We start from the raw sequence: 24258 nt of genomic DNA on the forward strand, positions 1-24258 counted from the left end.
CCAGCTACCATTTAGTTGACATTATGCCCATCTCTGGTAGAACATTATTATCTGCAGTGCTTAGTAAGGTCATGGTTTACAGACAGCCTAGCAAACAAAAAAGCAACATCACAGGAAGTTAGTCTAAACACTTAAAGCCATTCAGAGAGTTCTTGCTGAAGATGCAATGTAGACTGACATCCACATCCAACCCTTTCAGCTCCATTGGCTCTCTGTAAACTATGGTTTTGTAAAACGGGAAGACATTTGCTATAACAACTATTGTGCTGTTTCAACAAACAGTCCTTGCACAAGTCTAGCACACTTTGTAGACTCCTTGTACTTTTAACTGCATGTGCTGCTACAACAGCAACTTATGAACAATGGCGTGGGCATAGGGCAGCATGTATACACTTCACATAATTGTTTATTTTTCTCATTGCACTAATGAATCATTTATTCACATATTAACATTTACATTTTCCCAAATAATTAGCTATTTCTTTATATTCTACTTATGGAATAAGGGTTGCGAACGGAGGGGGGTACACAGAAAGAGGTTAGTTTAATAAAGTAAAGTAGTCTAGTGACCTCATATTTGAACCTTGTCCAGTCTTTTTTTCAACAATGACTGATCCATCAACCTCATCCTGCTATAAAAACACTGTTCTACTGCTACAACCTGAGCTGGCAGAAGCATAGTTGGTGCCCCTTTCCCTAGCACCATCTGTCCCCTTCAGCCAGGGGGTGTGTCCCTGGACAGGGACATCATAGCCCATGTGTTAAATGTTAGCATTATGCACATGTCAACATTTTAACCATGTCCATGTCAACATTCTGACTGTTGACATTCAGAACCTGACGACATTTCTGTCCAGATACCGTTAGGAAGAGGGGTGGCAGGCTTGAATGAAAACATGAGATTTAATGACTGGGAGGCTTAATTAAAGTCTAGTTGAGCATTGAAGGGCATTTCAAAGTTTGGAAGCAGTGCAGCAGAGATCCTTAAGGCTGGAGTGGAAGAAGAAGGGGTTGGCCGTCATTGGCAGTGCGGAGTGGTCTATAGGGAGTGGGAATGGCAGTTATGCTCCAGATGTAGGTGCTGTAGGAGAAAAGTGGTAAAGGGCTTTGCAGATGAGTGAGAAACATTTGAACTTGTTTCTGTATAGGACAGGGAGCAGGTGGAGTAACTAGATGAGGAGGAGGAGCAGCAGAGGAAAATTAGGTATGCTGCAATATTGAGAATGGATTGAAGAGAGGTGTGGGCTAGCGCATGTGTGGTCTGATGACCATGCATGTACTCTAGACTGCTGGGGTCCCACAGCACCAAGTTATTAGTGATCAATTTACTTTACACATATCAGGGATGGCTCCTATCAGAGCCACTGTCCATGGATGGGATTTTTTTTTAACATACCTCCCGATGAAACAGAAAATCGGTGATAAGAAACTGTTATCAGGTCTAAAGCCCGATAATTAATAAATGTGCCCCCATATACCTTCTAGGTAGCATGTTTTAACCCTATATAGTTATTATTATGCTCAACAAACGTGTTTTACATCAACATTTTATCTATATAAGCTTAGGCTAATGTAGTGTGTTCTATTATGTGGCTTTGTGTTGCACAGCTAAGATCCCAAAGTGGAAGGGGCAGACTAGATGGGCCAAATGGTTCTTTTCTGCCATCTAATTCTATGTTTCTATGTTACAACCTGAGCTGTATGTTTTTCATTTATCTCTTTTAAAACACCAAATGAAAAAAAGAAGGCATCATATATCAGCAGATATACTTTATAATACTGCCAAGATTCTCCACAACTGTTATGCATAAAAATAATGTAAACCTCTCTCCTAATGCTATGTCCAGATATGACCAGGAAAGTGCAGAATAAAGTGGCATATAAAAACAAAATGGTTAATGGCTCATCTGTAGTCAGCTTAGAACCAGGAAGTCATTAAAGCGATGTGAGACAGTAAAAATACATGTCAGCAGGTAACATAGACCATACAATTTTCCCACCTATAGCCTAAAAGTAACTCCATTTTCTTATTATATCAGCCATAAAAGTAGTCTTTGCCATATGTATGGTTGGTAAATTCTATATCTTATGGATACATTTCTGTGCAGACATTTAGGGGTCTATTTATTAATTATTGGGTTTTACACATTATTATTGCGGCAATAAAAATGTATAAATCCGGGACTGTATTAAAATACACATCAGGTTCTAGGGCTCCTATATTAGCAAGTCCCTGCGATGTGTAAAAGTATAGTGATTTCTAATGAGATTGCTTTTATTTCTGTTTTAGGGCCAGGCATCACTACTGTGCATGCACACTATTAAGACTACGCATGTGCCAGAGAGGGATTCTATGGATTCCTCTCCCGATGGCTGCTTGGTGAATTAGGCATTTAAGTAACCCCCATAGAAACTATGGGGTCTGCTTTTGCAATCGAAAATGGCGGATCTCCGATATCTGCTGTGATCCGCCGAACATTCAGAGAATCCTTAATATTTGTGTGTACGTCACAAAAAAGTGTACCTGCAAATATTCTTTGATAAATAGGCCCCTTGACGTCTTTTAGCAATTTCTGAAATTTTCAAGTCAAGCATTTATTTGTCAACTCTCCTAAATTGCTAATCTTAAATTTAACATACATTAGAACATAAAATGGTTGTATCCATGGTAACTGTCCCACTTAGGCTGGACAGTCCAAAATATGAGGGCCCTGTTCCATGGATTGGAGAGTTGAGAGGCAAGGTTCTTATTCACTGCTGCTCCACATAGCAGATGCATGTGTCAATGACACATATTTGGGAGGATGTTATGGGGTTAAAGAGAGACTTATGGGGCCAAATGTAATAGGGTTAGAGTTTAGAAAATGTGAGAGTTTTCGCACACTTTTTAAACTCGGCCAATGTAATAGAGTCCGAGAACGAAGCAACAGAGCAAACTTGTATGTGTTTCAGACTCAAAAAACCCTCACGATCTAAAATATCATCCAGATGATTTCCCATTTAGAAGATAAAACTCGACCAATGTGAGCGATTACTGCTAAACTCTCACAATTTCTAAACTCTCACCCTATTACATTTGGCCCAGCATGTTGACAGTAACTGACCAGTAACATCACCAAAACACCGAATTAAATTCAATTATTGGCAATATGCTATTGGCATCTCCTCAATACCTGGCTGTGCACATAATAGCAAGTTACAGTAGCTCCTGCATTGCAAATTGTCCTGTAGATCTTTGTGGGGTGCAAGACAATGTAGATGAATGTAATTTGCGCTCCTGGATGGCAAATCGCATCCATCGCACTGAATTGAATTACCCACACAGAGTTAAGGTTTTATGCTTTTAAGGATTATGACAAACTATTGTAAATTATAAACATGGAACTTAATCATATATGGGGTTCCCCAAGTTCTTTTGGTGGCCCCCAAATGTCTAACTGTATAATTATAATTAGCAATATGTGACCCATCAACACACATTTCTAACATATATAACTCATGTACATGCACTTACTTGAGATCATACATCTAAGTGCCATTCATTATTAAATACAATCGATGTTCAGTATATTGATCATATACAGGTTTCCTTTATTGAAATTACAAAGTATTAAAAAGTTGACCATTCCGAAAGGGACTTTAAACTTTATATTAAGTGTCTCAACCCATCTTCACACTATTACTATAGATCAATCTCAGGACTTGTTATCAAGCAGGGACCTCTGCTGGTTAACTTCCATAATCATCTATTACTGCTGGTCAGGTAGGGTTTCAATATACTTGTAAGAAACGACAGTCAACTCCTAAATGGTTAGTCGGTAGCTAGTCTAATCAGGAGCTGGCTGTAATTGGAGCAACAGTGCTTTCCTCGTGCTCATAGAGCTTTACAAAGATAGGAAGTACATCCTTGGCAAGGTATTTTCACTGAAGTAAATGTGGGGAATAAGGAGAGGTTTACAAAAATAAATAGTCTTTAATGATTCAAGAAACTCTTTGCTTTTGTGACCAGATCAATTTCAGCATTTAATTTAATTAAGACAAGAAAGAAACAAACAGAATTATTTTGTGGCACTGCAACATATGAAATAAAATATATTAAGATTTTACCAGGTTGATTTGATTTAATCTAGAATTTCCAAACAAGTATCTTTTCTAATTACCTTATATATTAGTTTACATGGATTATGACAGAGATTGTAAATTAAACTAAAGTTAGAATATTGGATCAAGTCCTTTCAAGTGTAGAAAACCAATAAAATGCTGTTAATATGCATTAAATATCAACAAGTGGTCTTCTTGTCTCTCATGTGCACAAAATAATAATAATAATAATAATAATAATAATAATAATAAAAGCCAGTCTTGGCAAAGACATATTGTAACTTTTATTCACAGCTTTTAATAGTTGTTTCAAGCAGACTATCAAATCACTTTCACAGTGTAATTCTTTCAGCAGATCAAGGCACTTAAACAAATAATGTGAGTGATATAATCTATACATTCTGTTTGCTGACAGAAATATAACCTAGTTTATTGTTTGCATATTTGGTGTGAGAATGCCATCTGGTGGAAACACACAATATTAAATCTTAAGTATTTGGCGCCATCATGTGGTCACTTTCATAGTGACACTTAAACTAGCTGTATGCACAGGGCATAGCTAGAGATATTTTTTTGGGTGGAAAGAAGAATTAAGAAATTTCCCTACTGTGATTGCTAAAATTTCCAACTCAAAAGATGCAAAGTATTATCCCTTTTCTCATGATACCTACAGGACAATAAATTAAGAATACAAGATGGTAAATAGTACTTTCATGTTGAGTGCTATATTTATTGATGAAGATGGGCGTACAGTCACAACACTGAACTTTGTGCTTTTTGGCTTTCATCTTGTAGGAGTCTGAAAAATTAAATTGCTTTAAGTTCTAATACAGTATTTATAGTAGCCTACTCTCAGTTAATATTAGGCTATATAGTTATCATAGTGTATAATAGTAAATAAGAGTGTAATTAATACAGATTACCCCGAAGTAAGGGGTCCCAAGGCCGTACAAATGGTAACAGTATCGCACCATCTGCCAATGTCACACTTCCTGTTTTTAGCACTTTCATATTTATGGCATCGGTTCCATTTCAAACCACAATGTGATCCAACTAACATTTGACAAATTACAAATGTTACAGGTTTTAGATAAGTGTCGTGTGATCCAGCAACTGTAAGAAGTTAAATGAGGGCACATACAGAAACGTTGTTACCCTGCTTGTAGTTTATTCTGAACACACAACAGCAGCATTCCCCTTAATCAAATATAAATATTCTCGCATCTAACTTTATGGTCAGAGTCGGGAAGCGACTTTCTCACATAGGTAAAGTTCAGTGAGAGCGTATTCACATAATGTGGCTTATGCAGATCAGAAATTATGCTCATATATGCCTGTTAGTACCTTTTGCACCTGCTATAGGGTAGCTGCAAGTGCTCACGGATGTCTTGTAGTGAACTGGGCACATATGCTGCTATGCATCTAGAAATGTGTACCTCTCAGTAAATGTGCAGATAAATGTTGTGAGTAATTTACTCCCCTTTTTGCAGTACCTCAGCATCAGCCCTATTATCGATAATTGCAAATCGCTAAATTTGGGGTCTTATCTAGGGTATCCAATTTTGGACAGTTTCGGGCACCCAAATTTCTCTGGATTTTCTGAACCAATTCCCATGTTTTAACAGGATTCTCACGGTCACTGAGACAGCCACTCACAGTGACTGTCTACAGTCTCAGTGACCACATTTGCGAACGCCACAGTTCCTGATGCAGCATGTGTAACTCACATGCTGCCGTACTGCTGTTGTCACTTATTGCGGGGGGTGAGCATGAACTTCAGCCAGCGGGGAACGAGTGAGTGATCTGCTTAGTAGTATATAAAGCACGTCACTTTCTACTGCTGCATCTTAGCTGGCAAGCTACAGAGAGAGACAGTCACTGGAGTTCCATTGATGGTCTCTCTCTAGTAGTAGGGAAATTAGAAAGACAGATAGGATATGGAATTAGTGTGGGCATCCTGGGGACAGTTGTATTTGTATTTATTGATGTAGCAGGCTAGCAGCAGCACTTTAATTAGAAGGACTCATCAGGACAGGAGTGAGGACTGAAGTAGTAAACAAAAAAAAAATCACACTGACATTACCAGGGATTCAGCCTTTGCATTGCTCTGCCCTTGTATTAAGAAAAACAACAAAAACATACCGGCAGAAAAACCAGCTTGCCACAACAGAAATGTATTCAATTTGTGGTGTACTGTCTGAGTGACAAAAAATAATAAAAATACAAAAAACAACAGATAATAATATATCTATGTACCTACAGTCTGTATCTCTCTCTCTCTCTCTCTCTCTCTCTCTCTCTCTCTCTCTCTCTCTCTCTCTATATATATATATATCTATATATATCTATATATATATATTAAACTAGCGACCCGTCCCTGCTTCGCACAGGAGCAATTTCATAATTTCATCTCGCCACAGCCCCATGCATCTCATAACAGCCTCCTGCCCCCTGCATTTCAACACCGGCCCTTGCATCTCCCCACAGGCCCCTGCTTCTCACTCCTGCCCCATGCATCTCACCACAGCATCCTATATTTCACCACAGCCCCTTGCATCTCACCACAGGCCCCTGCTTCTCACTCCTGCTTCTTACCACAGGTCTCTGCATCTCACCACAGACCCCTGCTTCTCACTCTTGCTTCTTACCACAGGCCTCTGCATCTCACTCATGCCTCCTGCATCTCACCAGTGTCACCATAACCCCCACTTCTGCTGCCCTGCAGCTGACTGAGGCACGGCCAATGGAATTTGCTGGGTAGGGCAGGGGAATCATGGATGAGGGATTTGTATCAGCAGCAAGATCCCGGTGCTGGGGCACCTGTGCATATTTCCGCAGGGCTGCCATCATAAATTATGGGGCTCGGGACTAACAAAATAGGCACGCCCCCTCCACCTCCACAACCCCAGACACTTACCTTAGTTGTCTCCCTCTGGCTGCTCCTCAGTTCTTCTCACACTCCGCGACATGATGTCATGCCGTGTTTGCGAACAGGTAAAACTTTATTGCGCTGACCGACTGCGACGTTGGTAGGAGGCAGCGTGGGAGGGCGGCCCTGGTCAGCTGGGTGAGAAGTGACTCACGTGGGAAGGGGGTAGTAGTGGGCAGCGTGTTTGTAGGAGTGGGCACCCAGCTAGGCCTGTCACTTCCTTTCAAGGGCAAATTTGTATAGGGCGGACAGTACTAGATGCGGGCAGGCCTCGAGTGCCCGGCGGCAGCATTGGTAGGAGGCAGAGTGGGAGGTCTTCCCTGGGCTGGACCTGTCAGTCAGTCACTGATATTGTGCAGTGGGGGAGAGGTATTAGCATGGGGTACAGGGGCAAGAGCAGGTAGTCGGGAGGGGTTTCCATATCCGCCCTTTATATATATATATATATATATATATATATATACACACACACACACACACATATATACACATACACACATACTCCCTCATTAGAAATCACACCCCAAATCCGAATCCCTCTCCCTAGATCTACCTCTTGTTAAATATCAGAATATCTATTCTAATCCTCACTCGGTTGGTCCTGCCATCTCATAGTCCTCCTAATCCTGAATGAATTCTACAGCTTCCTGCTCTCTGATTGGTGGATAGTTCCAGCCATCCACCAATCAGTGCATGAATACATATGCAATACAGTGCATGAATGGCTGGAGCCATTAAGCAATCAGCAGCACACAGCAGCACCCCATTGACTGCAGCCAAACAGTTACAGAGCTGCCGGCCACCGGATGCTGCGTGCAGTCACAGTGTAGTAGTCAGTGTGACTGTGACAGGCAGAAGTATGCTACCCGAGTCCCGACCGTTCTCATTATATTTACAAATGCAATTGGAGCGGCTGGGGAGCGTCCTCTGCCTGCATGCTCCCAGCCCAGTGTTTTCCTGGCTGCCTGTGTGGTTCACTGTGTGCGCTACAAAGGTAGGTGCAGACGGGCCTCCCCGAGTGTCTGGGCCCGGGACTCCAGTCCCCCCCTGATGGTGGCCCTGTATTTCCGCAGCCTCCATGTGCACCCCTCCATTTGGGCTAATCACCTGACCCACTGAATGGATTTTGATGGGGTTTTCACGACTCTATACAGCATTGGTTGAGGAAAGTTTAGGTGTATAAACTATTCATCTGTGACAAAAGGGAGCTGAGCAGTGATGATTTTAGAGAAGCAAGTCACAGAAAAAAATCCTGCACTAAGCTGCTGCATAGGAGCTGTCCAGGGTGTTAAAAACAACAAGAAAGAATCTGAAACTGAGGCTTGAAATGAAGCAAGTCACAGAAAAAACTGAGGGCTGTGGTCAGATTGGCTGTCTTAGATCATCAGAGCTAGCAATGTGCCCTGTTGCTTAGAAGCAGCTTAGAGAAGGGAGGGAGTCAAGGACTGAGCCTCCAATGAACCCATGAAGATGCCCTGATGCAGACACAGTAGCCAGGAAGGAGTCAGGGGAGGCATAGCTATCAAGAATTTAAAAACACAAACAAACAAAACATCGGAACACCATCAAATTATTTCCATTAGACAGTTGCAAACATCGGACCACCACCATGAAATGGTAAAAGCACTACCATCGGAACAAAAACGTTGATGGTTAGTCACCATCGGATTCCAATGTCCATCCCTACGCTGGACTTACAGGCAGGCTCCAGCCTCCACCGTGAAGTGCTCTTCCTCCAGCGTGATGTTCCCACTCACCCTCGGTGAACAGGAGGCACCTCCCATGGAAGTCAGTGCTGTTCTCTGACAGGAGCACCACAGCAAGAAAGCTCTAGAGGAAGCCCAGAAAATACAGGGTACATTGTGCAAAGAGGGTATTGCTCATCGCCATATTCGACAGCTGGGAGGGGTGCGCATGGAGGCTGCTGAAATATGAACAGGTGCCCCACCCCTGGGGACATGCTGCTGATAATGCTTGTGGTAGATGAAATACAAATCTCATCCACATCCCAGGGGCCAGACTGCGATATCACTGCCAGGGGGTCAGAGCAGGAGGATGAACGCGGACAGCACAACAGCATAGGATGCAACCATGTCAGAAAAAGCTGCAGTCACATGTCATGCAACTATGCCAAATTGCTACTGTAGTTTCATAGTGATATAATTCATATACCTACAGATGTAATGATAATGGTGTGTAGAGAAAATGTAAACCTTTTTCTTACGGACTACGCTTCAAAGTGTGGCAGAACTTTATTTGTGGACTTGGTGCACTGTTGTCTGGTGCTTAATAGCAGCAAATTGCTCTAAAAAATAAGACTTAAAGTGCCTTTGGTTACGGTACTATTATCAAGCCTTACATACGCACTAATTTAAATAACGGTGTGTTAGTGTATAAAAAACACACAAACTTTATTCTTGCATGTCAAAGATGTCTGTTTTGGTTTCATTTTTCTTGACAGCTGTCGATAATAAAACAGCAAAACTTGCAGTGCTACTTTAAAAACCCGGGTTGTTCTACAAAAGGTTTGTATACACATTTAACTACCAAACATAGGGGTCAATCCAATTAGCAGCGATGATCTCTCGGGTGTGAGTCATCGTGGTAATGGTCGCACTTTACGGCAGCCCGAATCCACTTAAAAGTGGAGCACCCAAGGTCTCAGAACAAAATTCAGCAAATTTGGGCTTGGAGCGGGTTGCGAAGGGTGTGAGGTACCGTTCCATTGCCGGTGTTGTAACGGCGTTGCAACAGCAACTCATACCTTTCACATTTAATTGGATTGACCCCATAAAATAAAAGTTCAAACCAAAAGAGGCTGTGGTTATACAAAGTTCAAGCGAAATGAAAATTGACGAAGGTCCACCTATGAAACGAAAAAATGTTGTATTATTTTGGGCCTTCAATAAATAGATCACTAGATGCAACTTTATCGGACTGGCGTTCAACATTTTGCCTATATCACAAGATCTAAGGCAATTATTAATTGCTAAAGGGTATATGTTGCCGAGCAGTGCTCTTCTAGAGGCTGTGACATGACATCATTGGGTTAGAGAAGTCGGCACAGGGCACCATAGAGCCCTGTTCAGATCGACTGGAATCCCTAGCGTTAACCCTAGTTAAAATCTTATAAACTTTCAGCATGCTAAACATAATGATGCTGAAAAGAAAGTGCACATGTTTTATACCTTTCATGCATATTTTTATTTAAACATGCCAAACAATAAGAGTATCTTAGTATTTTACCAATACTAGAAGTTTACATATACAGTAAAGCTACTTGTTTTCCTTGCTTAATAAACCTTGCCAGTAAAACTTTACTTGTGTTTTAACTAGGGGTGTGCACCGGCCACTTTTCGTGTTTTGTGTTTTGGTTTTGGATCTGGATCTTTCTTCGTGTTTTGGATCTGGATTGGTTTTGCCAAAACCACCCTTCCATGTTTTGGGTTCTGGGTTTTGTGTTTTGGATCTGTATTTTTTTGAAAAAAAGCATAAAAACAGCTCAAATCACAGAATTTGTAGGTTTTCCTGCTCCCATGCTATTATTAACCTCAATAACCTTAATTTCCACTCATTTCCAGTCTATTCTGAACACCTCACACCTCACAATAGTGTTTTTATGTCAAAAAGGTTGCACCGTGGTAGCTGGATGACTATGCTAAGCGACACCAGTGGGCGGCACAAACACGTGACCCATCTAGGCGTGAAACTGCAGTTTGAAAAAGTAGGCCCCAAACTGTACATAATGCAAAGAAAAAAAAGAGGTGCAAGATGGAATTGTCCTTGGGCCCTCCCACCCACCCTTATGTTGTATAAACAGGACATGCACACTTTAACAAACCAATCATTTCAGCGCCAGGGTCTGCCACACAACTGTGGCTGAAATGATTGGTTCGTTTGGGCCCCCACAAAACAAGCTGGCAATTAATCTGTCCCTGCACAAACTGGCTCTACGGAGGCAAGATGTCATCCTCATCCTCCTCATCCACCGATTCCTCACCCTCTTCAGTGTGTACATCCTCATCCTCACAGAGTATTAATTCGTCCCCGCTGGAACCACAGGTCCCTCTGTACGTTCTGGAGGCTGGTCTCCCTGGAAGAGTTGATAATTCATTTTATGAACATCATCTTCTCCACATTTTGTGGAAGCAACCTCCTACGCCTTTCGCTGACAAGGTTCCCGGCTGCACTAAACACTCTTTCGGAGTACACACTGGAGGGGGGGCAACTCAGGTAAAATAGAGCCAGTTTGTACAGGGACCTCCAAATTGCTTCTTTTTCCTGCCAGTACAGGTACGGACTGTCTGACATGTCTACTTGGATGCTGTCACCGATGTAATCCTTTAACAGACAGACGCACGCTTGTCGCTGCTGCTTTGAGGATGCAAGTGCGGCTACAGCCCACACAATTCACAAAGACAGAAAAAAGAAGAAGAATATTTTTAATGTTTGTGTAGCACACTTTGAGGGTGTCACCACCCTTTAACAGACAGACGCACGCTTGTCGCTGCTGCTTTAAAGATGCAGGTGCGGCTACAGCCCACACAATTCACAAAGACAGAAAAAAGAAGAATATTTTTATTGTTTGTGTAGCACACTTTGAGGGTGTCACCACCCTTTAACAGACAGACGCACGCTTGTCGCTGCTGCTTTGAGGATGCAAGTGCGGCTACATCGCACACAAGTCACAAACACATTAAAAAAATAGTTTTTTATTTTTTGGAGCACTTTGAGAGTTACACCACCCTTTAACAGACAGACGCACGCTTGTTGCTGCTGCTTTGAGGATGCAAGTGCGGCTACAGCCCACACAATTCACAAAGACAGAAAAAAGAAGAAGAATATTTTAATTGTTTGTGTAGCACACTTTCAGGGTGTCACCACCCTTTAACAGACAGACGCACGCTTGTCGCTGCTACTTTGAGGACAGTATCATATGCAGTGACAGTAGACTTGTCAGAAATTGTTGGCACGTCCTTCAGTCCGGACCAGATGTCCAAACCAGCCCTTGACTTATGACACAGGCGCACGCTTGGCGCTGCTACTATGTTGATGCACGTGCAGCTACATCGCACACAAGTCACAAACACATTAAAAAAATAGTTTTTTATTTTTTGGAGCACTTTGAGGGTTACACCACCCTTTAACAGACAGACGCACGCTTGTCGCTGCTGCTTTGAGGATGCAAGTGCGGCTACATCCCACACAATTCACAAAGACAGAAAAAAAAAGAACAATATTTTTATTGCTTGTGTAGCACACTTTGAGGGTGTCACCACCCTTTAACAGACAGACGCACGCTTGTCGCTGCTGCTTTGAGGATGCAAGTGCGGCTACAGCCCACACAATTCACAAAGATAGAAAAAAAAAGAACAATATTTTTATTGTTTGTGGAGCACACTTTGATTAATTCAAAACAAACACACACAATTGTACCTCTTTTCTTTTTAAGAAGTAAAGTGAAGTGTAGACTTTACAAACACAGATGTTAAGAGCAGCACAGGTACTCACACTTGTTTTAAGCAGTGATAGCCAAGTTACATAATGCAAAGTTGTACTCAGGGCCACAGAGAGATCTGTTGGGCCCTTGTACTAAAAGGGGTGTGGCTACACCCCATTGTGAATACTGGGGCCCACTGCAGCTGTGTTCTATGATGCTCACTAAGAAGGTGTGGCCATGCCAACTTTGGGGTGTGGTTAGATCTTCCTGGCAGGTCTGGGCCATTTTTAATGGAACTCCCACCCACCATCCCTGGTTGTCCAAAGTGCTATAGCCTTTGTGTATGCTGTGTTCACACCCCAGTAGTGCGATATGATGGCATTATGGTATTTATTCAGAAATATGAATATTGGATCAAGGCACTGAGCATTTTGCAGATAGAGAAGGTTATTATGAACACTAAAAACTGTCTCTGCATTATTGGCTCTTTCCTGTAAGTATTGCCATGCTTTTAATGCCAATTTAATGTCAAGAATCTCTTTATCCCCAACTTAATAATTTGTTTTCTGCAGCTGAGAAAATGCTAGAAAAGAACCCATATAGATGCAACTTCCTGTGCTCCCGCAAGACTGCTCCCACTCCTAAGGTAGAGGTGTCGACCTTCAAAAAGAAGGGCAACAAGACATTTGGTGGTCTTAAAATAAGTGCTGACACAAAATAATGGGACTGTTGCAGATATCACTTTCTGCGAAGAGTACCAATCTGCACAGACAGTGCAGTAGTTTGGAAGCCATTTCTAGCATTCAGAATTTTACTTCCTTCAATGGAAGATAGCGTAAGAGGAGTAGACAGCAGTGTGCGTAAGAGGAGTAGACAGCGGTATCACTGGGAGTTTGAACTCAGAAATAACTGCAGTGGTAATGAGATCTCCCCTCCTCTAGGACAGAGTTAATGTTTTCTGGAAAAGCTGCAGCTGAACTTGGGCATTGAAATGATTAGTCATTTGTGCATCAGGAGAGAAATGTATACTACCCAACAAGGCCACCTGTTAAGATTTCCCATTTCCTGGAGTATTAACATAAGTAGCAAGAAAATGTCCTGGTTCTGTTATGCCGCCGGTTCCACCAGAGCTGAGATGGCAAACAGGCAAAGCCAGCCACAGTGAAGTTTTGTCCAGCTGGGAAGCCTCTGTGAACATCGAGCACTCAGCTGATCATAGTAGATATTACCAGAGGCTGGTCTCATTTGCTGACATGGGATTGGCTCTGACTTCTGTTTAGGGCAGCCAGCCCATTCCTGCCGTGCCAGAGAGTTTCTTGTGGAAGTCGTGCCATCAGGTCCCTGTTCCTGTATCTGCTGTTTGGTATTCCTGGTTCGTGTCGTGGCGCTGCCTTGTGTTACCTGTACCTGTTGCAAATATACCTGGAACATTCATTGTGCTGCAAATCTACTCTGCAAACCACTGGAGTTGTGAACTGTTTCTATTCCATCCTGCAATATACTGTATGTACATATTTATTGTGGCTATTATAACCCTGCAAAACACAGGCTGGTTAATATATTGCTATTTCATTCTCTATTATATGTTATGCTGCAATTCCATACTGTCAACTGCATGTGTATATGAGTTTATTGCTATACCATCTTGCAATATAACTGTTGTTTGTGATTGCCACTATTTTATGTAGTTGTGTTTATATGCAATCGTATTGTTATTGTCCACAGTGCACGTTGCTCTGTGGTAATTACCCTGCGACTACTCCAGTTTTACCTTGCAAACTCCCGCTGTTTGTATAAGCCCCTACTGTCCAGAGGTTAAGACCTGGCGGCATCCTAAGTACCGGTGAATGCTTCGCACTCTATGGGAACAACGACCGGTTGTTATAGGCAGAAGCCCTCCCTAGTGTGACTCTACGGGATTTATGCAAATACAGGGGAGATTCATTACAGGTTTCCAGCTATATAGACAATTTACAACTCAAGCAATTCTCATGTTCCTCTGGAGTAATGCAGGAATGACCAAATAGCATGGGTTTTTCTGGAGATTGAGCAGAAGGTACAAAACAAGGTGCTAGTCGAAATCTCAAACATTGGCACTTTTCTCTATTTTGGGCACACTGTGCTTGACATCAAATCTTAATATAGTGAGAAATAAGATCCTCATGTTATGTAGGAAATTCTCTGGATGTCATCTTTAATACATCTCGAAAGTCCCTGGCAAAAAGCATAAATGCCTCATCATTAGAGCGCAATTTAGATGGCAAATTTCTAAACTGGACTATATATTGCCCTACAGACTGAGGGCCTGATTCAGACCCGCTCGCGAGCGCTGAGCGCTCACAAGCGGGTCGATGTTGGCCCAGTGCGCATGATGGACCTGGCTCCATCGTGCGCATGCGCGAGACCCGGATAGCGACAGGCAAGCCGTCGCTATGGGTCTCGCTACAAAGGGGGCGTGCTGTCGATGGTGAGTGACAGCACGCCCACTTTGTTGGGCGTGCTGGGGGGCGTGGCTGGCCAGACAGAGGCGTTCCCTACCGTCTGGGGCCGGCCCCACTGACATCACAAGTGATGTCAGTGGGAGTGCTTTTGGCTCTGATAGAGCCAAAAGCACTCCAGGGCTTGCGGCAACGAAACCCTACCACAAGGGTCTCGTCGCAAGTTCGATGGTCGCGATGGTCTTGACCATCGCGACCATCTTCCTGGCCGCTTGCTATAGCTGTGGGTGGTCACAGCTCTAAAAATTCAGAAGGACAGCCCTGATTCAGAGCGAGCGCTCTGTCAGAGCATCCGGCTCTGAATCAGGGCCTGAGTTCCTTGTCTAAGATGCAGAAAGCTGGAAGCAGCAGAAGAAACTCTCCCTAGTTTAATAAATATATTCTTAAAAGATCTCACAGAGAATGTACTGTTGTATAGCAATGGGACTTCTCATTTCCAGAGTTGAGAGGCCGAGGCCAAAGCCTGCTGAGTCAGAAAAATAAACTTATGGTAGACTTACCTTTGTTAACTTTTTTTTTTCGAAGTCCATAGGGTCCACAGGGATGCCATGGGGAAATGTGGTTGGAGTGATCCAGGCACCTAACAGCTAAGCTCTCCACTCCCAGAATGCCTTGGGTCCTCCACATATACCCCGCCCCTGGCCACAGGCATTCAGTTTTGTAAACAATGTCAAGGCAGGAGCACAAAAGAGGAGAAGGAAGGACAATGTACACCAGAAACACTCTGTCAAAGAGGAGGGGGATCAGTGAACATGAGAAAAAATTATCCAATTAGCCAGGTGTGTCAGGGTGGGTGCCCTGTGGACGCTATGGACTTCGAAAAAAAAGAGTTAACAAAGGGCAGAGGAGCTAGCGAGGAGAAAAAGTCTCTTTGCTGTCAACCACTTAAGGTTTACTGAGTCCGGATGTTCAAATGGGGAAACCTGTAGAGCCCTGAGAACCAAATACAAATCCCATGGTGCCACCGGAGGGACCAAAGGTGGCTGAATGCTGAGAACATCCTTAAAAGAAAAATTCTAACATCAGGCAGAGAAGCGATCCTTCGTTGGAACCAAACTGACAGCGCAGAAACTTGTACTCTCAGGGTAGCCAGGCGGAGACCAAGATTTAACCCAGCCTGGAGAAAAGCAAGTGCTCGGGGAAACCTTAAAAACCTTAGGGTCATACTCTCTATGGGAACACCATAGAAAAAAGGAGTGCCAAACTCTGTAATAGATGCAGGCAGAGGAAGGCTTTCGTGTGAACCACGGAGCTGGTGAAACTCTTGGCTCTTAGGATGGAAGACTCAAGAGCCACACCATCAAAGACAGAGGAGATAAGTCTGGGTGCAGACAGGGACCCTGTACTAATAGATCCGGCCATAGAGGAAGTGGGAACAGAGTGTCTATGGAGAGACTCCAAAGGTCCGAGAACAAATAAAGCCTGGGTCTAGCAGAAACTTCCAGTATTACTGTGCCACCTTCTTGTTTAAATTTCCTGAGGACCCTTGGAAGGAGGGAGATCAGAGAAAAGAGATATGCCAGGTTGAAGTCCCACCTCACTGCCAGTGCACCCACGAAGGCAGCTGAGGGAGGCTCTGGTCCTGGATCCGTACCTGGGGATCCTGTGGTTGTGACATGAGGCCATGAGGTATATGTCTGATAGTCCCCATTTGTCCAGCAGGAGCTGAAAGACATTCGGGTTGAGAGCTTATTCTCAGGTGTGTATGCCCTGACTACTTAGGAAATCCGATTCCCAGTTGAGGATTCCGGGGATGAACACTGCTGAGATTGCCAGACGATAACATTCTGCACAGACCAAAATGTTTGCCACTTCCCTCATGGCTGCCCAACTTCACATGCCTCCCTGATGATTGAGGTAAGCTACTGTGGTCGCGTTGTCGGATTGGATCTCGACCGGCCTACCTTGGAGGAGGTCCTGTACCAGAGTGAGCACTTTGTATACTGCACGAAGCTCCAGGATGTTTATGGGCAGGTGACTTTCCTGGGTTGTCCATCTTTCTTGAAAGGTATGATGACCTGTCAACGTGTCCCATCCGTGAATGCTGGCGTCCGTGGTGAGAAGCACACAATTTGGGATCCAGAAGGGGCGATCCTTGTCCAGATGGGATGTTTGCAGCCACCATGAGAGGGAAAGCGGAGTAATTTGTGTACCCGCAATTGTAGGGCCACAATCTTGTCCCCTGGCAGAAATACCCTTTGTGTCTGAGAAACCAGATGTACCATCCACTGTATTGGAGAAAAGGAAAGACTTCTTCTAATTGATGATGTAGCCGTGCGTCCTTAGGCAAGCAATGGTCAGTTGGAAATGGTGTTGTAACACAGCTGGAGACACTGCCAATATCAGGTGGTCATCCAAGAATGGCAGTATCCTGACTCTCTGACCCTGAGGTGGGCCGTCATAACTGCCAATAGTTTAGTAAGGATCAGAGGGGCTGTTGAGAAACCAAAAGGTACCTGAAATTGGTAATATTGCTGTAAGTCAGCAATCCGTACTAATCGTTGTTGGGATGGTGTAATAGGCATATGCAGATACACCTCCTGAATGTCCAGGAAAACCTTAAAATCCCAAGGTTCTATTGCCAGAACAATTGCCCGAAGAGTCTCCATACGGAAACTGGGCACATGAATAAATGTGTTGTGGGTTCCCAGATTGAGACCCATTTGGTTTCTGAATTAAAAACAGATTGGAATAATAACCCCTCCTCAATGAGCAAAAGGAACTGGGATTATCACCCCTGAACGCAGCAGGGAGTGAATGGCCTCCTGGATGGCTAAAGGCCTTGATAGAGTCTGATGGGGGAGTTGTACAGAAAAACTTCTGGGTAGGACGCCTCAGGAAGGCAAGGGCGTAGCCTTGAGAGACCACTTCATGGACCCAGGCATCTGTTGTAGTTTTACAGCAGGTGTTGGCAAACTGAAGAGGTCGGTCTCCCATCCTGAGATCCCTCAGGAGGCCCGTCCCATCAGGCGGAAGGTTTGTCGTCCGGCTTGGAAGCTGGAAGTCTGACCGACCAAGGCTTCTTGGTTTCTGGCTTGGTGGTCCTGCGAGAACTAGACTATCTGGAGAAAAGCTGTCCTTTTGCCTTTCCCTGAGGGCAAAAGGACCGAAAAGAGGACTGCCTAAGCTTAAGATAGCTGTTGATGGTAGACCAGCAGATTTTGAGGTTGCCAGAGTAGCCGCTATTTTATCTAATTCTGCTCCAAATAGTATGTTTACATAAAAAGGTAGGGCTTCCAGAGCCTTCTTGGATCCCAAATCTGCTTTCCAGGACCTTAACCAATGGGCTCTATGAGCAATTTATCTAAGTTGCTGATGCCTAGGATTCCAGCGTCTATCACTGCTTCTCTCATAAGAGGCCGCATCCTGTATATGAGAAATATATGTCAGCTGTTCTCTGGTAGCATCTGGTATAATATCTTCCAGTGCCCCTGTATATACCTTGGATACCCAGGCCGCAGCCATAGCCGGTCGGGTAACAGCTCCTGACAAAGAAAACACTGATTTAAGACAGGCATCAAGTTTTTTCTATCTGTGGGATCCTTAAGGAATGATGCGGACAGTATAGGTAACATAGAGCTCCTGACTAAATGTGTCACCTGAGCATCCATAGTAGGAGGGACTTCCCAATTAGTACATTCGCCAGGTGGAAAAGGGTACAAAGATGCCAATCTTTTCGTAACATGGAACCGTTTATTAGATCTACTCTATGCTTTCCCCATGAGTTCAAAAAGCTGATCAGACTTAGGAAACTCAGCGTTAACCACCTTCTGGCATTTAAACACTGGAGCCTTTGGTGCGATTTAGTGGCTACCGTTCTATTTGCCTGCAACATTTGCTGAAAGGCACTCGGACTTGAGTGGCATAAATATCCAGGAAGGATGTATCAAACATAGCAGGCTGTAACTGCTGTGGGTACCCAATAGTGGGAGGCAGCGTGGGGGTAGTCAACCGCTCCACTAGCTACGTCAACACCTGAGACAAGGAGGACGCCCAGGGTGGCTCCTGTACAGGGGCTGATAAACTGGACTGGAGCGGTGGTAATTTATAACAAAAAGCACCCAAACCATCCTGTATAAAATCCTGAGTGTACAAGCCCACCAAACAGGATCTACAGCCATGGCCAAATGTTTAAAGAATGACACAATTATTGGTTTTCACAAAGTCTTCTGCTTCAGTTTAATGATGGCAATTTGCATATACTCCAGAATGTCATGAAGAGTGATCAGATGAATTGCAATTAATTGCAAAGTCCCTCTTTGCCATGACAATAAACTTAGGACCTGATTCAGACCTACTCGCTAGAAAGCGATTGCTCGTTGCTGGCAATGTTTGCAAATGTTCGCGTGCGCAAACTAGTACGAGCGATCGGGATGCGCTCGCTCGCCCTGCAAAGACAGCCCAGTGGAATAAGTGACATGAGAGGCCGTTTATGGGTGGTAACAGGGGCAGGGCAGTAGTAACAGGGGAGAGGAGTTGCATACGCAGGCGTGCCTGAGTGTTTCAACGCTGTATCAGAGGCGTGCATAATTAATAGGCAGCATCATAGTACACGTCACCTGGTTGAATTATACACTGAAGGGATCGCAGTGCATGCGGGCAGGTATAGTCAACCTCAAGCGCTGCGAGCACATCCGATGGTGCTCGATGTACCAATGTTTTCATGCACTTCCTGGAGATGACGTGCGCGCAAGTGGGCATCTTATGAATGGCTGGTGGGCATCTACTTAAACAAAAGTGATCGCTTGCCAAGACATAGTGGGCGTGCTAATGCCTTGCTGAGCGATCGCCTGCCTTGCTGGGCGTGCGCTGGATTTGCATATGCTGGGAGCGAGCGATCGCATTTAGCGAGCAGCTCTGAATCAGGCCCTTAATCCCAAAAACAATATTTCCACTGCATTTCAGCCCTGCCACAAAAGGACCAGCTGACATAATTTCAGGGATTCTCTCGTTAACACAGGTGAGAGTGCTGACGAGGACAAGGCTGGAGTTCACTCTGTCATGCTGACTGAGTTAGAATAACAGACTGGAAGCTTTAAAAGGAGGATGGAGCTTGAAATCATTGTTGTTTCTCTGTCAACAATGGTTATCTGCAAGGAAACACGTGCAGTCACCATTGCTTTGCGCAAAAAGGGCTTCATAGGCAAGGATATTGCTTCTAGTAAGATTGCACCTAAATCAACCATTTATCGGATCATCAAGAACTTCAAGGAGAGAGGTTCAATAGTTGTGAAGAAGGCTTCAGGATGCCCAAGAATGTCCAGCAAGAACCAGGACCATCACCTACAGTTGATTCAGCTGCAGGATCGGCGCACCACCAGGGCATGCTTGCTCAGGAATGGCATCAGGCAGGTGTGAGTGCATCTTCAAGCACAGTGAGGCGAAGAGTTTTGGAGGATGGCCTGGTGTCAAGAAAGGCAGCAAAGAAGCCACTTTTCTCCAGGAAAAACAGCAGGGACAGACTGATATTCTGCAAAAGGTAAAGGGATTGGACTGCTGAGGACTGGGGTAAAGTTATTTTCTCTGATGAATCCACTTTCAGATTGTTTGGGGCATCTGGAAAAACACTTGTCCAGAGAAGGAGAGGTGAGCACTGCCATCAGTCCTGTGTCATGCCAACAGTAAAGCATCCTGAGACCATTCATGTGTGGGGTTGCTTCTCAGCCAAGGGAGTGGGCTCACTCATAATTTTGCCTAGGAACACAGCCATGAATAAAGAATGGTACCAAAACATCCTCCAAGACCAACTTCTCCCAACCATCCAAGAACAGTTTGGTGACAAACAATGCCTTTTCCAGCATGATGGAGCACCTTGCCATAAGGCAAAAGTGATAAGTAAGTGGCTCGGGGAACAAAACTTCAAAATTTTGGGTCCATGGCCAGGAAACTCCCCAGACCTTAATCCCACTGAGAACTGGTGGTCAATCCTCAAGAGGCGAGTGGACAAACAAAACCCCACAATAGGCAAGAACGGGCGGCCATCAGTCAGTATGTGGCCCAGAAGTTGATTGACAGCATGCCAGGGCGAATTGCAGAGGTCTTGAAAAAGAAGGGTCAACACTGAAATATTGACTCTCTACATAAACTTAATGAAACTGTCAATAAAAGCCTTTGACACTTATGAAATGCTTGTAATTTTACTTCTGTATACCATAGTAACATCTGACAAAAAAAACTAAAAACACTGAAGCAGCAAACTTTGTGAAAACCAATACTTGTGTCATTCTCAAAACTTTTGGCCATGGCTGTACATGAGACCAGCACAGGGTCAGGCCTTGAATCTGCAACTGCGGCAGGAGCAGGCATGGAATCCCTGTGCTGCACAAGGGTTTGTGGAAAATGCCTAATCTGAGTCAGATGCTGTAGAAGCTCTTTTGGATAAGGACTACTAGCAGAATCTATTTTCTTATGGCCAGAGTATACTGTCAGGGCTTTAGAGGAAATTCAACAGATGATGGTACTCCAAAAGTAAATGCTAACCAGAGACAAATTATTGCAGCTTAACCATCTCTGTCTACATGTAAATACCTGTACATTAAATCCTTGGAACACTATGATACTACAGTATTTTTGGTGCTGTATTAAAATTTCTGAAAATTTGGAGATATGAGGTTCGCTAAATCCAGAGTCCCATACAAGGAGTATGGCGTTTGGAGGATCCAGTCTTATGGGAAGGTAAGATATCAGATACACCTGCTTGATTCTCTCTTTCTTACTCTCTACACACATACTGTATAAATAATTTTGAAACTACTTTTTTTAAACACTGGTGGTATGTAAGTAAAACAATCAACTTCTTGGTCTATTTTTTTCAAATTTATATTTAATAAGCAAAAAAATCCTTTTTTTGCATATTGAGGAAGCACCACGTCATATGGTGCAGTGAGTGCAGGCTTCTTTTCTTCTTATCCAACCAAAAAAGGTTTATATATTACAAACTATGAGTGCATTCCTGTCCTGATTTGGTATATATCATCATTCCAAATATGTGGACTTTTTACCTGCAGACATTATAACTTACAGAGTAAAAGAAGGGGGTGTAATGTATAATTACTATATTAAACTTTTGCTTTCATTCAATCCATCTAATAAATTGTATTTAAACAATAAATATAGTTTATTGACTGAAGAAATATCACCGTTAAAAACAAAATCATTTACCTCTGCATTCAAATTGTCTGAAAGACTTTCGAGAAACTGACTTTCAATTGGATTTTGCTGTGTGAGCAGGGTCAGGTAATGGCTGAGTTTGTCATGCGTTGTAATGATGGTGCCTTCCCCAAACTTGTCAAACTGTGGACGTCCAGCTCTTCCAAATATCTGCATTACATCAAGAATTCCCAGATCTACAAATGATCCTCTTTTTGCATCATAGATTTGTGTTCCCTGTACGGAGGAAATATATATTTGTTATTTTGCTAAATCACAGCACAAATTAACACATTGTACTATTTTCACTAACACCAAATTATCAACAAAGGGACCGGTATGGGGTTGGGTACGGGATCCCGGCGGTCAGGATGCAGGTGGTCAGAATACCGACCTTGGGCATCCACAGTCAGAATCCCAACAAAATTATGTAAGTGTCCTAACGCTAACCTCTAATCAGGGGTTAAAGTGGGCCAGAACGGGGCAGAACTGTGCTCCATCAGTTGTATTTGGAGGTGGAATGGTTTCCGCCTCCTCCGGCCCACCTTACCGTGCCACAGCACTCGGAGACTGTAGCATCTGTGACCACCAGTGTGGCTGCCGTTCTGCCTGCCCAGCCAGGGGTGGACCAGGAGGAAGTAGTCTAGCAGCAGCCCCTGTCCCGTCCCAAGCTCTGCCTCCCATTGGTTACATGCACGACGTAACGCGATGACGTCATGGTGCGCGCACACCGCACTCTGTGTAACCGTTTCTGTGCCGATGCCTGAGAAGAGCAGTCCGAGCTTGGAGGAGCTGCCAGTGCACAATAACATGGTCAGGAGCAAGAGGATGCTGAAAGGAAGCGGAGCAGGTAGGCTGTTAAAAAATAAGATAAATTGGAGGGGTCCGGTCTTCAAGTGAAACAGGAGGCTAGAAGGGACACAGGAGGGGACATAAGAGGCTGCAAGGGACACAGGAGGCTGGTGAGACAAAGGGGGGGAGGTGGCAGGAGAGACATATGCAGAAGGAGGATGGAGGGGACAGAGGAGGCTGGGCATTGGAGTGACAGGTAACAGGAGGCAGTGGGGAGACATGCGGCACGATGCTGGAAATATAGGTGGCAGGAGGCTGAAAGTGACACGGGGCACAAGGCTTGAGTGACACAAGGGGCATGTGGCTGGAAAGACATGGGACTGGAGTGGACATGAAGTGATACAAGGGGCACAAGGCTGGTGTGACACAGGGGCAGAAGGCTGGAGAGACACAAGGGGCATTGTGCTGGAAAGACATATGGGCATAAGATTAGAGTTACACGGAGCATGAGGCTAGATTGACACAAAAGGAAGGAGGCCGGAGTGACAAAGTGGGCAGGAGGCTGGAGTGACACAGGGTGGAGGCTGGAGAGACACAAGGAGCACAAGACTAGAGTGACGCAAGAGGCTGGAGGGTACACAGGGGGCACGAGTCTGGTTGATGCATGGTTGTATGAAAATAACATTGGTTATATTCCCACACAGGAGTCTTCCGGACCTTGGGATCTACAAGAACAGTGAATACCGAATGAAAATACTGTTTGCCCAGGGAGAATCAATTTCTTCAGAGGTTTCCCATTGCAGAGAAACCACTGTATAGGTAAGATATTATTTTATTTAATACAATAAACAGTGTAGATTTAAAAAAAACATTTTTTAGGGAAGCGCCAAAGGGTCTTTTTGCCTTGGGATCTCCCTGGTCTAGAACTGGCCCTGACCACACTGCATAGGAGCAGTGAACAGTCACTGAGCACCAAAAGTTATGGTAATGCAGAAGGCAAGTTACCCTCTGACTGATATTGGTATAGTTAAGGAAGCCAATTTTAATCATCAACTCCCAGCACACACTGATATGTTATATTATTATTTTCAGGAGAGGGGACTGCACAGTGATATATGAGAATGAGATAATACAGTTCCCAGCAACACTGTTATGTGGTATTATTATATAGAGGAGAGGGGTCTGCAGTGATATATGAGTAGAAGATAATACACCTCCCAGCGCATGCTGGGAGCTCCTCAAATGTGCCTTGATTTGTGGGTCTTGTTTTGAATGTTCTGTCACATCTTCCAGAAAGTTTCTGGAAATCTGCTTAGTCTTCTTGTATCATTTAGTGATGTATGCTCTGA

The 24258-nt window shown here is 43.9% G+C and overlaps 1 protein-coding gene across 2 annotated transcripts in view; it reads right to left on the reverse strand.

Moving 5' to 3' along the window:
• Positions 1–24258, reverse strand: part of ASCC3 (activating signal cointegrator 1 complex subunit 3) — an 884679-nt gene that overhangs the window by 236519 nt on the left and 623902 nt on the right. For both annotated transcript variants that reach the window (XM_088472337.1, XM_088472346.1), the window contains exon 16: positions 22130–22354. In XM_088472337.1, the coding sequence (XP_088328463.1) occupies positions 22130–22354 (225 nt within the window). The remainder of the gene's footprint in view (positions 1–22129; positions 22355–24258) is intronic.

This window comes from Taudactylus pleione, unplaced genomic scaffold, assembly GCF_031769625.1.
Source record: "Taudactylus pleione unplaced genomic scaffold, aTauple2 ptg000015l, whole genome shotgun sequence".
Taxonomy (NCBI): domain Eukaryota; kingdom Metazoa; phylum Chordata; class Amphibia; order Anura; family Myobatrachidae; genus Taudactylus; species Taudactylus pleione.